The sequence below is a fragment of the Vipera ursinii genome, assembly GCF_947247035.1.
Source record: "Vipera ursinii genome assembly, chromosome: 1".
Lineage (NCBI taxonomy): Eukaryota > Metazoa > Chordata > Lepidosauria > Squamata > Viperidae > Vipera > Vipera ursinii.
The window spans coordinates 253,312,911-253,329,656 of record NC_139512.1 but is presented as its reverse complement, the minus strand read 5'-3'; the positions used below and the strand labels follow the sequence as shown (position 1 = coordinate 253,329,656).

The following is a 16,746-nucleotide window of genomic DNA, read 5'->3' as shown; positions in this document are numbered from 1 at the left end:
CCTTCTCTTTTGGCTCTTGTTCTCAGGATCCAGTACAACTGGCAATGGACTGTTTAGAAAGACCAGCTTGGAATGTGAACTTTTAAAACTTGTTTTCTATCCAGAATAGTTGGCTGAACATTTGTACATATTATTTCAGTGGATACTTTAGGAATTCCTCCTGATAGGATAATTACTTGTTAGCTTGAGGAAACAAATAGTGTAAAATTATGTTCTCTTATTCTTTTCCTGTTTGCCAACATTTCCCAAACCACCCCCACTACTTCCACTATACCATATTAAATCTTCAGATAATCATTCAGTGACTTTAAAAGGCCATTTATATAATGTAAACATTTTATATAATCACAACTATACTGAGAATTCATCAGTTCTGAGAACAGTTATGAACATTTAGGACTCTTAACATCAGTGTGAGAAAACAATTGTTTTATTACAATGCAAAGTATTAGTAAATAACTGTAAAAAGTAGAGTATTGAACTTTTGGCATCCCCTTATTTTCTGAAGCAAGACTGAAATGTCTTTATAAACAGTCCAGTTTTCTGGGAATATGTTCTCAACAGATTGTTTTGGGGGCTTCTGATAAGGAAGATAAATTACATGTTTGCAATATGCATTTAATAACACAAAACTACTATTAGTGCTACCCAAAATACTTTTTGTTGTTTAAGCTCCTTTCGTGCATCCAGTGATGCCATAGAACTTAGGAAGCTAAAGCAGTTAACTCAGTCTAGCTTCTGCTTTCATAGGATATATTTTTATAGCATTTCCTTTAAGGTTATGTTATAGGCAGGTTCCCACTGGCGGATCTGTAGCCAAGGAACTTGGACACCTTGCCATTACATTTTCTCATCAATTCCTTTGAAGGCAACTTGCCAACCTGTCCTGCAACCACTCCAAGCATTGAATTTCATTTTTCCTTTGCAGCAAAGGAAGAAAAAGAATAGGCAGGGTACTGTACTGGCTGACAGCCATTTTTCTGCTGACTAATTCCATGGGAAGACAGAATATAGCAGCGAAAACACTAGTGTGGAGGAAGCACAAAACCTTTTCCAAGAAATTGAGGTTTTATTGAAATGTTCTTATTTTAAAGCAGCTTTTCTCCCACTGGTATCTTTAAGATGGGTTGGTCTGCACATTTAGTTCCTTCCAAATGTAGCATATCAGCCATGTTGTCTTGGAATCAAAAACACCAGGCTAGGGAATGCTGTGCTGTAGTCAAATCAGTCTATTGGAATTCTGTGAAAGAAAATAAAAGAACTGAAGTTGAAGACATGGATGAGGTGAAGAGAAAATTTGTCTTCCCATCTTGTACGCCTCTACAAATAGATTCTTTTTTTCTTAATTACAGCTCTAGAAGGAAGGGTGTTTTGTTTAATACTAACCCTTAAAAAATAAAAAATAAACCAAAGCAGCAAGCCTGAATCTACAGTAATTACCTGAAGTTATGCAACTTATTGACTCTTGTATCTTAGCAAATCCCCTTCATGGATTACTGCCTTGTCGTGGCAAAGGGGCTTGCGTAATTCAATGAAGCTATGAGCTATGCTGTGCAGGGCCACCCAAGACGGACAAGTCATAGCAGAGAGTTCTGACAAAACGTGATCCACTGGAGAAGGAAATGGCAACCCACTCCAGTATCTTTGCCATGAAAACCCCATGAACAGTACCAAAAGGAAAAAAGATATGACGCTGGAAGATGAGCCCCTCAGGTCGGAAGGCGTCCAATATGCTACTGGGGAAGAACAGAGGGCTAGTACTAGTAGCGCCAGAAAGAATGAAGCAACTGGGCCAAAGCCGAAAGGACGCTCAGCTGTGGATGTATCTGGTGGTGAAAGGAAAGTCCAATGCTGTAAAGATTTTTTCTCCATAGGAACCTGGAATGTAAGATCCATGAATCAAGGCAAGCTGGACGTAGTCAAACAAGAGATGACAAGACTGAACATCGACATCTTAGGTATCAGCGAACTAAAATGGACAGGAATGGGTGAATTTAATTCAGATGACCATCAGGTATACTACTGCGAGCAAAAATCCCTCAGAAGAAATGGAGTAGCCTTCATAGTCAATAAAAGAGTAGGAAAAGCAATACTGGAATACTATCCTCAAAATGACAGAATGATCTCAGTTCGAATCCAAGGCAAACCATTCAATATCACAGTAGTCCAAGTCTATGCCCCAATCACCAGTGCTGAAGAGGATGAAATTGACTGGTTCTATGAAGCCCTACAGCACCTTATAGAACTAACACCAAAAAATGATGTCCTTATCATCATGGGGGATTGGAATGCTAAAGTAGGAAGCCAAAAGATAACCGGAATAACAAGTAAGTTTGGCCTTGGAGTACAAAATGAAGCAGGGCACAGCCTGATAGAGCAAACACTTCTTTCCAACAACCCAAGAGATGGCTCTACACATGGACATCACCAGACGGTCAACCCATAAATCAGATTGACTATGTGCTCTGCAGCCAAAGATGGAGAAGCTCTATACAGTCAGTAAAAACAAGACCAGGAGCTGACTGTGGCTCAGACCATGAGCTTCTCTTTGCAAAGTTTAGGCTTAAACTGAAAAAAGTAGGGAAAAGCACTAGGCCACTCAGGTATGAATTAAATCATATCCCTGTTGAATATACAGTAGAGGTGACAAATAGATTTAAGGAATTAGATCTGATAGACAGAGTGCCTGAAGAACTATGGACGGAGGTTCGCAACATTGTACAAAAGGTAGCAACTAAAACCATCCCAAAGAAAAAGAAATGCAAGAAAGCAAAATGGCTGTCTGAGGAAGCTTTGCAAATAGCTGAGGAAAGGAAGGAAGCGAAAGGCAAGGGCGAAAAAGAAAGATACGCCCAATTAAATGCAGAATTCCAGAGAATAGCTAGAAGAGATAAGAATGCCTTCTTAAATGAACAGTGCAAAGAAATAGAAGAAAACAATAGAATAGGGAGGACCAGAGATCTGTTCAAGAAAATTGGAGAGATGAAGGGAACATTTCATGCAAAAATGGGCATAATAAAGGACCAAAATGGCAGGGACCTAACAGAAGCAGAAGAGATTAAGAAGAGCTGGCAAAATTACACAGAAGAACTACACAAGAACGAGCTTAACGTCCCTGATAACCACGATGAGGTGGTCACTGACCTCAAGCCAGACATCTTAGAATGTGAAAGTGAAGTGGGCCTTAGGAAAGCTGAACAACAACAAAGCTAGGGGAGGTGACAGTATTCCAGCTGAGCTATTCAAAATCTTAAAAGACAATGCAGTAAAAGTGCTACACTCAATTCGCCAGCAAATTTGGAAAACTCAACAGTGGCCACAGGATTGGAAAAGATCAGTTTACATTCCAATTCCAAAGAAAGGCAGTGCCAAAGAATGTTCAAACTATTGGACCATTGCACTTATTTCATATGCTAGTAAAGTTATGCTTAAAATCCTACAAGCTAGACTATACCAGTATGTGGATCGAGAACTACCAGAAGTACAGGCAGGATTTTGAAGAGGCAGAGCAACTAGAGATCAAATTGTCAACATACACTGGATCATGGAGAAAGCTAGGGAGTTCCAGAAAAACATCTACTTCTGCTTCATTGACTATACTAAAGCCTCTGATTGTGTGGATCACAACAAACTGTGGCAAGTTCTTAAAGAGATGGGAGTACCAGGCCATCTCATTTGTCTCGAGAAACCTATATGTGGGCCAAGAAGCAACAGTGAGAACTGGACATGGAACCACTGATTGGTTCAGAATTGGGAAAGGAGTCCGGCAAGGCTGTCTACTGTCGCCCTGCCTATTTAACTTATATGCAGAGCACATCATGAGAAAGGCAGGGCTAGATGAATCGAAAGTTGGAATTAAGATTGCCAGGAGAAATATCAACAACATAAGTTATGCAGATGATACCACTCTAATGGCAGAAAGTGAAGAAGAACTAAAGAGCCTCTTGTTGCGAGTGAAGAAGAAGAATGCAAAAGTTGGGTTGAAACTTAACATTAAGAAAACCAAGATCATGGCATCCGGCCCTCTCAATTCCTGGCAAATAGATGGGGAAGAAATGCAGGTAGTGACAGATTTTATTTTCCTGGGCTCCAAGATCACTGCAAATGGGGACTGTAGCCAAGAAATTAAAAGACGCTCCTGGGGAGGAAAGCAATGGCAAATCTAGACAGCACACTAAAAAGCAGAGACATCACCCTGTCAACAAAAGTGCATATAGTCAAGGCTATGGTCTTCCCAATTGCAATGTATGGCTGTGAAAGCTGGACCATAAGAAAGGCTGAGCGCCAAAGAATTGAGGCCTTTGAACTATGGTGCTGGAGAAGACTCCTGTGAGTCCCTTGGACTGCAAGGCGATCAAACCGGTCAGTCCTAGAGGAGATCAGCCCTGACTGCTCTTTAGAAGGCCAGATCCTGAAGTTGAAACTCAAATACTTTGGCCACCTAATGAGAAGGAAGGACTCACTGGAGAAGAGCCTAATGCTGGGAAAGATTGAGGGCAATAGAAGAAGGGGACGAAAGAGAATGAGGTGGCTGGATGGAGTCACTGAAGCAGTAGGCGTGAGCTTAAATGGACTCCAGAAGATGGTAGAGGACAGGAAGGCCTGGAGGAACGTTGTCCATGGGGTCACGATGGGTCGGACATGACTTCGCAGCTAACAACAACAACATCTTAGCAAATAAGTTTAGGATTGCACTATAATTCTGTAACAGCATTAGAAATGCCTATATCAATTGAAAATAATGGGTTTAAATATGCCTAATTCCAAATATTTACTAATTAAAAAGTTGTCTTTAAATTTAAAAGAATCTACACAGCAGTTTCTTGGTATAAGAAATGAAAATGTCAAAGAAGGAGCCAGTCATTCTCAGGCTAGAGAAAACCATTATAATCAACAGATATCGAGGCCCAAGGCAATCAATGTCATGATGCCTGTATTTGATGGAGCAGAATGTCCACAATTAACAGCCACCATATAATCATTCTACCTCTTTCAATTATTGGAATGTTTGTAAATTTGTAATGTTTCTACAGAAATATCTCATACACAGTGCCATGATGTTGACATTCTCTAGAGCAGGGGTGTCAAACTGCCAGCCCGTGGGTTAGATGCGTCATGGCGAAATGACGCCCACCCCATTGCGAGTTTGACATTCCTGCTCTAGAGGTTAATTTTTTGCTTTGGTATTCATGATTGGTATTCAATGAATGGTAATTGCTGTATGTTTCTTAAGTCTAATGTTGCTTTTGTGTTCTTTAATTCTGTTCTTTATGGAAAATCCAATTTGTTCAATATAACCCCGCATTACACAAACTCTAGGTTCTTAGTGTCAGGAGTTATCTTTATTAGAAGACAACAGTTGTTGCAGTATTTGTCAACTGTCCCAAATCTTATCCTATACTTTTTTTTGTCCATTACTTTTCTTCTCTTGAGGGGACAAAAGGTTTATATATAGTTCATAATACGTCTATTATATTTTTCTTTCTGTAGTTAAATTGTATAACCAGAAGGATATTGAATATATTTTGTTTGCTAGTTGTTAGCCATATTACTTAGTGTCCTTTTAGGTTAGTGATATATCGGAACCATGACAGTGTGGTCCTTAAGATGTTGCTGAACTTCACTTCAGATCAGCCCCTAGCCAGCATAATGCTTTAAGGTTTAATCATACGTAGAAGATTATATGTTGCTCACACTTGACTTTAAAAATATTTTTTCACAATGTAGCCACCTTGTCCTATCAGAAATGTTTTCATGTGGTATGGCAGGTTTAAGTACTAGGATGGTAAACTGTTTTGCTATTTAAGCCATAAGTTCTGGAGGGGCTAAAAGTTAACAGGCAAATCATATGGAATAGCATGAATGCAAGCCTGACCAGCATACAAATATCAAAAATATCAAAATAAACCGGCTTCCTTTATCTCTGTTATGAATTTATCCCCTCTCGTTAGTCCCATGCAATATAGAAGATTTTGTCTGTATAATTTAATTATCAGAGGCTTAGATTTAAAGTGAAGGGGGAAATAACATATTCTATTTTTAACTGTTTGGAGGAAGATTGTCACATTTAATAGCAATAGCAATAGCCCTTAGACTATATACAGCTTCATAGTGCTTTACAGCCCTCTCTAAGCAATTCACAGAATTAGCATATTGCCCTGAACAATTGAGTCCTCATTTTACTGACTTTGGGAGGATGGAAGGCTGAGTCAACTTGAGCCGGTGCTTAACTTCATTACTTTTACCAGCTTTCTAACCACCCAGAATTGTTACAAGCTTTACACATGCATATTCCCTGTGAACAAGCATTCTTTGTTCTTGCCAGACAAACTCCCCAATTCTCCTTTCAGGTGTATGCCATAATCTTGCTTTGTTTTGACATCCAGCCCATCAGAAGCTATTTCCTGTCCTGTCCCTTTTTACATACTCTGTTGTTGTGTTTTTTAAAAAATGGTAATGTGCATATACCTGTTGATCATTCTTGCACCCATATCCCCAACCCATGGCTCTTACCACCAGATGTGCTGCAAGAGGCTTCCTAGAAATTTATTTGTAATAAACTAATAGTATACTGTGTAATGTTATGCTGATACAAAAATAATCTTGCTACTCAGCTGTTAAGTTGGACAAGCACACACTCCAGAGTCATGGTGATATATTAGAAGAGAAGCAGCATTTGACCATATCACCCATTTACAGCTAGGCATGACTGCAATGTTTAGGTGAGATCCACAATAATAAAGTTGAAATTATTCAAGGCAGTTAACAGTGTCAGCCAGATTGTATTAGAAAATGAGAGGCTACTTAATTCTTTGCATTTTTCACTTTTTGATTAACAATCCCTGTATAGAAAAAAGACTGGAAAGGCCTGTCAATTTTATTGAAGTACTCTTCAAGAGCAATTATTACTGTTTTATTTATATAGTACTTTTAAATTCAGACCCACAGTAAAAGTTTAACCTGGTGAACTTCTATGCGTTCAAACCGGTTCTTTGTGTTAAAGTAATATATAGTCTTTATAATCTTGATTATCTAAACGTTTCTTTTAAACCTCTTAGAAACAGAGAATTAAAGAATGTAAAGAGTACATGTCCTGCTAAGCTTATTATATAAAAGTCTCTTATAAAAATCAGCAGAGGGTACAGTTATTTCTGGTACTTTAAGGCTAATACGTTATTAAAGAAAAGTTAGAATGAACGTGAAAGTTTTGAGAAAAACTTGAATGAACTCGTCCACTTGCATTTCACCTAGATCAGGGGTAGGCAACCTCGGCTCTTTTATGACTCATGGACTTCAACTCCCAGAATTCCTGAGTCAGCATAGCTGACTCAGGAATTCTGGGAGTTGAAGTCCATGAGTCATAAAAGAGCCGAGGTTCCCTACAGCTGACTCAGGAATTCTGGGAGTTGAAGTCCATGAGTCATAAAAGAGCCGAGGTTGCCTACAGCTGACTCAGGAATTCTGGGAGTTGAAGTCCATGAGTCATAAAAGAGCCGAGGTTGCCTACCCCTGACCTAGATACAAAAACGCTGACGCCACCAAGCAAACAACAGCAAAAAACCCGTCCCAAATTTCATTTTATAGGTCCACGTGATTGAATCATGAACTCTTATCTTCCCCGCCCCCTTTTCCTCTTTTATTTTATTTTTTTTAGGAATCTCGTTCTCAGGTTTAGGAACGTCCTGGTTCCGCCTGATCGGCACTACAAATCCCAGATACCCTCGGGGATCCTTCACGTTTGATTGGTTGCTTCTAAAGCGGGATTGGCTGGGCTGGCTATCCCTGTCGTGGTTCCCCCAGAGGGCGCGTGGTTTGTGTAACTTTAGGAGGGAAGGCGGCGTCGGGCTCTTTGGCGGCCGCCTTCTGAGTCGGGGCTGGGGAAGAGAAGCGGGGTGTCCCGGAATCGGGTGTGGGGCGTCTAGCTTCGCCTGCTCCCATACTTGCGCGTCTCTTCGGGTAAAAATCTCGTAACGGGTTCCCCAGCCTTTCCTTCTCTCCCCCCCACCCCGCCACCTCCACTTACTTTACTCACTCGACTTTGCATGCTCGGCTCCCCCGCCGCCGTCCCGACTCGTCTCTTGGGCTGTGCTGCCAAAGACGAGAAGTGGAAGGAAGAGAGTTAAAAAGGCAAGTTCGGAGTTTTATTTCCCGCCCCCACTTCCCCAGAGGGTGAGGGTGGCTCGCAGACATAGGAAGGAAGGAAGGAAGGAAGGAAGGAAGGAAGGAAGGAAGGACCTAACTGCCACATCTGGAGTTGTGGAAGCCAGCCGCTTTTTCATTCCCCCCCCCCGCCCCCACTTCCCCAGAGGGTGAGGGTGGCTCGCAGACATAGAAAGGAAGGAAGGAAGGAAGGAAGGAAGGAAGGAAGGAAGGAAGGAAGGACCTAACTCTGCCGCATCTGGAGTTGTGGAAGCCAGCCGCTTTTTCATTCCCCCCCCCCGCCCCCACTTCCCCAGAGGGTGAGGGTGGCTCGCAGACATAGAAAGGAAGGAAGGAAGGAAGGAAGGAAGGAAGGAAGGAAGGAAGGAAGGAAGGAAGGAAGGACCTAACTCTGCCGCATCTGGAGTTGTGGAAGCCAGCCGCTTTTTCATTCCCCCCCCCGCCCCCACTTCCCCAGAGGGTGAGGGTGGCTCGCAGACATAGGAAGGAAGGAAGGAAGGAAGGAAGGAAGGAAGGAAGGAAGGAAGGACCTAACTCTGCCGCATCTGGAGTTGTGGAAGCCAGCCGCTTTTTCATTCCCCCCCCCCGCCCCCACTTCCCCAGAGGGTGAGGGTGGCTCGCAGACATAGGAAGGAAGGAAGGAAGGAAGGAAGGAAGGAAGGAAGGAAGGAAGGACCTAACTCTGCCGCATCTGGAGTTGTGGAAGCCAGCCGCTTTTTCATCTCTCCCCCTCCTCCCCTTCCTGGTTCAGTTTCCGCGACGAAACCAGATTTCCCAGTCATCCCCCCTGAAAAGTTGGTAGTTGGCCCCGGGATGATGGAAGTCGAAGCCTCCGCTGCTGCCTGACGGCGGCAGAAAACTCGGCGCTTTTGCTCCGCCGCCTACTTGGCCGAGAGCACCGCTGGGCGTTGCTCGCGATGCAAACGGACGAATATATCGAGGGGTTAACCAGGTAACCCGGTGGTGGTGGTGGTGGTGGTGCCGGTCTCACCTGTCCTTTAGCCATTCTCCTTTTTAAGGCTTCTGTGATTTTTCCAGAGAAGGCTTCACCATGAGGACAGAGCCCACGAACTGAGACTCGGGGGGGGGTCGTTTTTTTCCTCAAATAATGGCCGAGGGAGATGGAGAGGTGAGGTGGGATGGGCTGTGCAGCAGGGATGCCAGCGCGAGAGGCGGCGCCTTGGAAAACATAAAGCAGCTGGTCCTGAAGAAAAGTGAGGCAATGGCTCTGGACCAAGGCAGTGCCTCTCCTCCCGCTGCTGAAAGGCTCCTGCCCTCTGGGAACAGTGCACCAGGTGAGCTGAACCAAATGCTTGCTCGGCTGCTCACGCTTTCCAAGAGGTGTCCCTTCAGAGACGTGAGAGAGAAGACCGAAGCCATTCTGAAGCACGTTCAGGTAAAAGGATGGTTTTATCCCTTCTGTTCTGGATGACTCTTGGTTGTCTTGCCTTTCTGACTTTTGGCACAAAAACATGCACGCCTTAATGGGATTTGGGGTGGCAGGGATCAAACAGAACAATGACCTGGTGGAAAATGTCACGGAATCGTAGAATAATGGTGTCACCCCAGAGGGCAACTGTTCTGAAAGGGCAGAATCCATTTTTGAAATCGTACAAAAATGGGAAGCTTGGCCATGAAATATGGAAGTATCAGAGTTGATTGTGTAAGTACGATATATTGCCCTGCCTATCATTCTTAATATTACAAATATTTTGGGATAGTTTTTTTATTGAAAAGTTTTACAGTACATTTTAAGTATACTCCATCCCTCCCCCTCTCCCCCACATACCCCCCTCCCCCCAACTTCTCAGCTGAAAGCAGGGTATTGCCTCTAACAAGCTTAAACTAATATGCTAACCAACTGTGAATACACTTTAAATCCTATCGCACTTTAACTCCCCTTATACATAGGTAAATAATAGTACATCTTATAATTCTAATATTCATTCATATGCTAGGTGAAATTTTTTAGTCCCATATTTATTCTGAATATATTCAATCCATCTTCTCCATTCTGAAATATATCTCTGTTGCGATTGTTCTTTCAGGTATGCTGAAATTTTTGCCATTTCTGCCAAGTTTGAAAGTTTTAAAGTCCACTCTTCTATAGTAGGCAGCTCCTGTTTCTTCCAATATTGCGAAACCAAAAGTCTTGCTGCCGTTATTAAATTCAACATCAATTTAGTTTCTATAACAATACAATCAGTAATAATACCCAATAAAAATAACTGTGGGGTAAACCTTATCTTTTTCTTAAATATCTTCTGCATATTCCACCAAATTTTAATCCAAAAAACTTTTAACTTTTTTACAAGTCCACCACATGTGGTAATAGGTTGCATCCTCACAACCACACCTCCAGCATTTAGGCTGATAATTTGGATACATACATGCTAATTTTTTAGGATCTAAGTGCAACCTATAAAACATTTTATAAAAATTCTCTCTTAAATTTTGAGCCTGAGTAAATTTTACATTTCTGACCCAAAGTTTTCCCCAAACATCCATCGTTATTGGCTCTTGAATATTCTGGGCCCATTTTATCATACAATCTTTGACAATCTTTGACAAGTTCCGTTTCTGAATCTATTTCTATCAATGCATTATATATCCTTCTTATATGCGCTTGACTTTGATCTCTAATTTGTTTTACCAAATTTTCATCTGTTATTGTAATACCAATTTTCTGATCTTCTTTCCATCTAGCTTGTATCTGACCATACTGAAACCAAGTTCGTACTTTTTTAAATATATAAGTGATGCTCCCTTTAATGTTAGTTACTTTGCTACTATATACCAACTGCCTAAAAATAGCTTAGCTTGCCATTCATATAATCACCACCTGGACTTATACATCATATTTTGCTGAAAAATTTGGCTAATAGGTATGTGTACATTACTGCCATCTCACATTGTTTTTAAAGTAAGGTATGAGCTTTATCACCTGACATGGGCATCAGTTTGTGTTTGCACCACTTAGGTTTTAAACAATGGCTTGTAAGGTGATAAGGCCTGGGTTGCAGAAGCCCAAAATGTTTTCAATTGGGCTTGAGTAGGTAAGCCTATTCAACTCTTAATTGAATTGCAGTAGATGATGGGATAGCAAATGGAAAGTGATGGTGCACACATGCTCATTAATATGGAAAGTCAGCATATAGAAATATAACTTGTGAAAATCTGAGACATAAAGCTGTTTCTTCATTATTTAGCATCAAATGGGATTGTAAGATGAGGCATATAAAGCTTTTATCTCATTTTCTGTCCCATTAAAGGGGTATGAAAAGGATAACTAGCATTGTAAGCACAACACAGGTTGTATCAGAATGTAAGTTATATGATTAAACTTGCAACATGTTCAAATTCTGAACTGCTTTCGATATATATTTCATTTTCATTTCATTTCATTTATTATATTTGTATACCGCCCTTCTCCCGAAGGACTAATTATTTCACTGAATAATTATTAGAGGTGCACTGTATCCCACTGTAGAATGCCTGAACATTTCTGGCTGATGATTAACTTGTTGAAGATTTACAACAAAAATGTATTAAGACTTGTCTACTTGTTTTTCCTAGTGGGTTTGAGGTTTAGAAGTCTTTTGGATGAGAGATTTACCTAATTCATCATTCCATTCTCACATGGGAAATCTATTAATAGCACCTGGGTAAGATAGCAAGTGTGGAAGGACTTTAGTTCTGCAGGTTCTATTTCCTAGAATATTGAGATATAACAACTGAAGAACAAATAATGGATTAAAAGGGATATATATTCTGTGCAGTACTTTGGAGCATGTGGAGGCACAAACATTGCACTTCTCCATAGCTATTTAAAGCAGTTTTTTTTCCCAGTACTGAGTGGCTGCCCTTTCAACCCATCACAGGAGCTGGCAAAAATCTGTTTGATTTCGGAAACTGCAGAGAGATGCTATGTTTGCACCCTGATGTGTTCTAGAACACCTTTGGGGATTCAAAGTGCTGCATAGCTCTAGCAGAGATATACTTGGAATTAAGGAACCAAACACAACAATTCTGTGTCTAGCTCTTCAGAAACTATTCAGTACTGAAAAAAGGAGGTAGCTGACTCTCTGATATGGGTAACTGTTCTTCCTAAAATTAGCCTTCCTCCATAAGCCAAAGTTGTGTTTCTGTGTCGCCATACATGGAAGGAAAACAAAGACTATAGTTTAAAATGCTTCTGCCAATAAAAATGCTTTAGCTAGTCAAACTGCAGAGCAAAGTACGTCTGCAGCAAGCCTTTATGTCCACTATAGTGCCTCAGGCTATACAAGTTAGAGGTTAGCATAGTAAGTAGGTAATTGTAGGTAGGTAATGCCCCATTTAGAATGTGGGGTGCTATTGTCAACTTTAACCCAACAAGCAGCACTGAAAAAACATATGCAAATTGATATATTCATTTCAGTATTTCTAATAAGTAATTTTTTGAGGAAAGTTAAACTATAGCAAAAAACAACAACAACACAACCAAACCCACACCCCGTCCTAAGCAACTGCTTTGTTCAAAGAACAAGCTCTCTCTATAGAAATAATAATAAATCCCTTTTGCAGCTTTCATTCCCATTCTGCATAACAAGCCGCCTAGCTCATTCTACTTTGTTGGCTGGTCTGTTTCCATCTATCCTCCATTTTTGCAACAATCTGATCTGCTGTTTGTCTGTTTTTTCCCCGCTATCTGGATCAGAACTATCTCACACTACTACTGGCAGTTTGTTCTCTTTCTGCCTTCCTCTTTATAGAGATTCTTCACAGAGTTCCTCTATTCCTGTATTATGGAAGGAGAGCCTCAGTAAGCAGTCTACCCTAGCAGTGCTACCCTCATTGGGCAATCTGAAGCATTGCATTTTGCATTATACTCTCACCTTCAGCAGTGCCTTCTGGCACCTTCAGAGCATGCATGTCTGATATATCACACTGTTCTGGAAATTCATCTTCCTCCTCCACTGATCTTGCACCATTTTTATTAGAAAGGAAAAAAAGTACCTGGTTTTGCAAGAGTAAAAGGTGTAGTAGGCATATTAGCCAACTGAGGAGATGCAAGTCCAGTTACAGCAGGGGTGTCAAACTGCCGGCCCGCAGGCTGGATGCGTCATGGCGAAACTGCGCTCACCCCATTGCTGGCAATGACGAAAAAGTCGTGATAGGTCACAATACATCATGTGATGTTGCGAGTTTGACACCCCTGAGTTACAGTGTGAAAAACTGAGCTATTACTTATTTAAGAGTGCTCTTGAGGAAAATACCAGGTGATCTGCTTTCCAGGTTTCCATAGTTATATTGTGGGAGTTCCCTGTGGTGACATTTCCACATACCGTAGTCTCTTTATTGTGTAGAATGTTTCTATGTAAGTGGCTTCCATGTTGAATGACATTCTGTGTCAGGCTTGCTTTTCAGATAAGTTATTTTTGGCATTGATGTATACTCCCACAATTTAGTTTGCCATTTTTCTAAAGAAGGAATTAACATGTAATTTTCACTAAATGGCATGAAGTATCCTGATAGCCACTGTCATATACAAAGCTGACTCTAAATAATTTGTAGAGATATAAGGTATAGTACTATTTAACAGAAAAAATAATTGGGAGAAAAGAAAATAGTATATTCTTGAAGAGCTGGAGTTTCATTAAATGGCTTGTGTGTGTGAAGGAAATATAGAAGTATTGAACTGTGGGGCATTCACAAGTATATGCATTATCAGTGTAAGAAAGTGATTGGTTAGTATTCCTGTTGTAGTCTTCCTTATCCAGGAGAATATTTATGTTCCCACAACAGAGAAATCAGCAGTTGAAGCTGAAGTGATCTCTGATCTTCCATAATATGTTCTAAATTGTCCACATTGGAGATTTTATGTTGAGATAAAGAAGAAATGCTTCTATTACACTGCAACACTTAATACTACTTTGGCTTCTTTCAACAGTAGGCTAGTGATGGATTTACAGTTGGATTACTTTGAACATACCTTGTTATTTTAACTCTTGTTTTCTTCTACTTTTTAAAGCTCTTCATCCCTTTTTATTATGAAATGAATCTTATTGGAGTCATTAGCATTAGAACATTAGCAACAAATAGAAATAAATGGTGAGGTTTAAATAATAATGCGGATGTGTTTTATATTATCACAGCAATGACTTGGTGAAATTTAGAAGACTCTGGTCATTTCCCCATTAGACTATCTTCTACAGTCAGTCAATCATGTTTATACCAAAATACTAACAATGACAACAACAGGATTTATATCACTTAAGCAATGATCCAGTGATAATATGGAGATGCTATAAATCATTATTAGGGAAATAACCTATATGTAGGGATTTTGTCTTACTGACCTCACTGCTGATTTGTAACTTATCTGTGAGGAAACTAACAAACACTGGTTTTAATATGGATCCACTGTGGGATCCACTCTATAGGTCCATCTTCCTGATCTTTGTTTCCTCTTCTTCAGCTGAATACAAGTCCATGAAAAAACTGCTAACTTTTTCAGGCATTTTTACTGAAATCTTTAGAAATCTCTACTACCTCATTCCATTCACCCCACTGTAATGGAAATGGTCCAGATAGACCTGGGGTAGGGTCTGAGCTGAGATATGTTTGGGCAAAGAGCAACTCTATCTTGCTGAGATTAATTTTGAATTTGTTTCTACCCATCCAACCCTCAGCTCTGTCACTGAGTTAGGATTTCCATGACAGGTCTTCTAGTTTGGCCTGGAATCGTTATGATAAACTGCCTATTATCAGAATGCTGATGCTACCTCAGTTGAAACTGAAGGATTTGCCTACATACAAGTGCAGTTTTGCTTTTGTATGTAGGGGAAAGTGAAAGATGAAGTATAGGTTGATTAGGGCCTCTTATAGTAAAGAAGCTAAACCTGCTTTCTCACTTGAGAACATGGCGGAATGTTTTGCTGGATAAAAACTAGGAGCTGACTAGTCCAGCTTACTTAGGAAAAAAGATACTGGTACATGCTTTTTGAGATTTGGGAAGATGATGGAAATTCTGGTAATTATCAGAATGATTTCTGTCCTCTAAAAAAATTCAGATATTTTCTGGTAAATAAAGCCTGGGCCTATCAGTGAATTGTGATCTTCTGTCTGCCCAAATTTCTTTTCTACTTTATTCTACTCTTTAGAGTTTTTGACAAGTGTCAGGTGAAAAGGTTTAAATCTTGCAAATATTCCTGTTACTGTGATGCACAGAGGATTACTGGGGAAATTATGTTCAAGTGGCACTTATTGTTAGGATGCCACAGGCAGGAAGTGCTAAAGAAAAGGGTATGTGTAAATCTAAATTGAGAGCAGAATTTTCCAAGCATTCTGCCAACTCAAAGCATTTTGTTTAATGTGGTACATTAACTTTCCAAATGAAACATTCAAGAATATGAAAGAACAGTCAACAGTATCTTGAAGTGTATTTTTATGAGAGGTTTCTTTCAGTACCCTGGATTCTGTTTTAATTCTTGGCTATCTAGTCCTGGCTAAAGAAATGTTTTCATTCAAAATAAAATATTTGCAGGAATATAATAGTCACTAGAAAAAGCACCCATCTTTTAGTTATTCTATACAACTTTAATTTTTCCAACTATTAAATGGTTGGTATGTTAGCCTGCCCTATAGCATGTATTCCTTACATTTTTTCACAACCCAGAGCATAAATCAGATATATTATCTAGGACATGGGTTAAAGCAATGCAATTTACTGAATGGATATATGGATGTTTAAAGCTGCCATTCTGTGCATACATAGAGTAAAAATATCAAAAGTGTTCATATCTGATTACAGATCTCCACTGTTTCCATGATATCATTTGGAAAAAAAATTTTTCAATGCAGTCAAATAGTTGTGTTTTGTGAAGAATAATTAAATCGGGAAAATGCATGGAGACAGACAAAAAAGCCTACACATAAGCTTGATGGAATCATGTGTTTTTTTGCCTGTCAATAAAGTGGTGCAGAGTGATGTCACCACAAAGGGAAAGATACTTTAAATTTTCTCCGTGTACATGGAAGAGTATACATGAAAGAACAATGAGAGAATTGACATCTGCATATAGTCAGATACTTATACTGTGTGTGTATATATATATATGTGTGTGTGTGTGTGTATGTATGTATATATATATATATATATATATATATATATATATATATATATATATATATATATATATATATATATATATATATGTTTTCTGAGGTTTTCGCTGGTGGTTTTAGCTTCCTTCTTCTGGGAGAAGCATGTGGCTGTTTGTTCCTCTTTTTTAAACTGCCAGAGGGGGTGTGTTCTGTGGAGGTGTGCTCTGATTGGGTGGGGGACCAAGTGTGTTCTGATTGGGTGGGAGTGTGTTTTGAATGGTGGGTGTGTTCTGATTGGGTGGGGGGGGTGTTCTGGGTGGATGGGCTGGTCTCAGCTGCCAGCTCCAGACCTGAGCTGGTGAGTTGTGCTGCTTTTGTTCGGCTTCGTGTTTGTGGTGGTGCCATGTTTTTATAGTGGGTGTCAGTTTGCTTATTGTGTGGTTTGGAGGGGTTTAAAGTGGCTGATGTTGCAGCTGTAGTTAGGTTTCTGTTTTGTGG

General features: G+C 40.1%; 1 protein-coding gene and 1 long non-coding RNA gene across 2 annotated transcripts in view; one reads left to right on the top strand and one right to left on the bottom strand.

The window, feature by feature from the left end:
• Positions 1-343: 343 nt before the first annotated feature.
• On the bottom strand, positions 344-8,965 carry LOC310632288. The gene is made up of 3 exons (XR_014490825.1): positions 8,842-8,965; positions 8,024-8,088; positions 344-1,240 (listed from the first exon to the last, which is right to left on the bottom strand). It is a non-coding gene; the product is annotated as an uncharacterized lncRNA (long non-coding RNA).
• A 289-nt stretch (positions 8,966-9,254) lies between these two features.
• Positions 9,255-16,746, top strand: part of SESN1 (sestrin 1) — a 60,752-nt gene continuing 53,260 nt past the window's right edge. Inside the window, exon 1 of the mRNA XM_083349363.1 lies at positions 9,255-9,556. Coding sequence (XP_083205489.1) covers positions 9,269-9,556 — 288 coding nt within the window. The 5' untranslated portion in view covers positions 9,255-9,268. The remainder of the gene's footprint in view (positions 9,557-16,746) is intronic.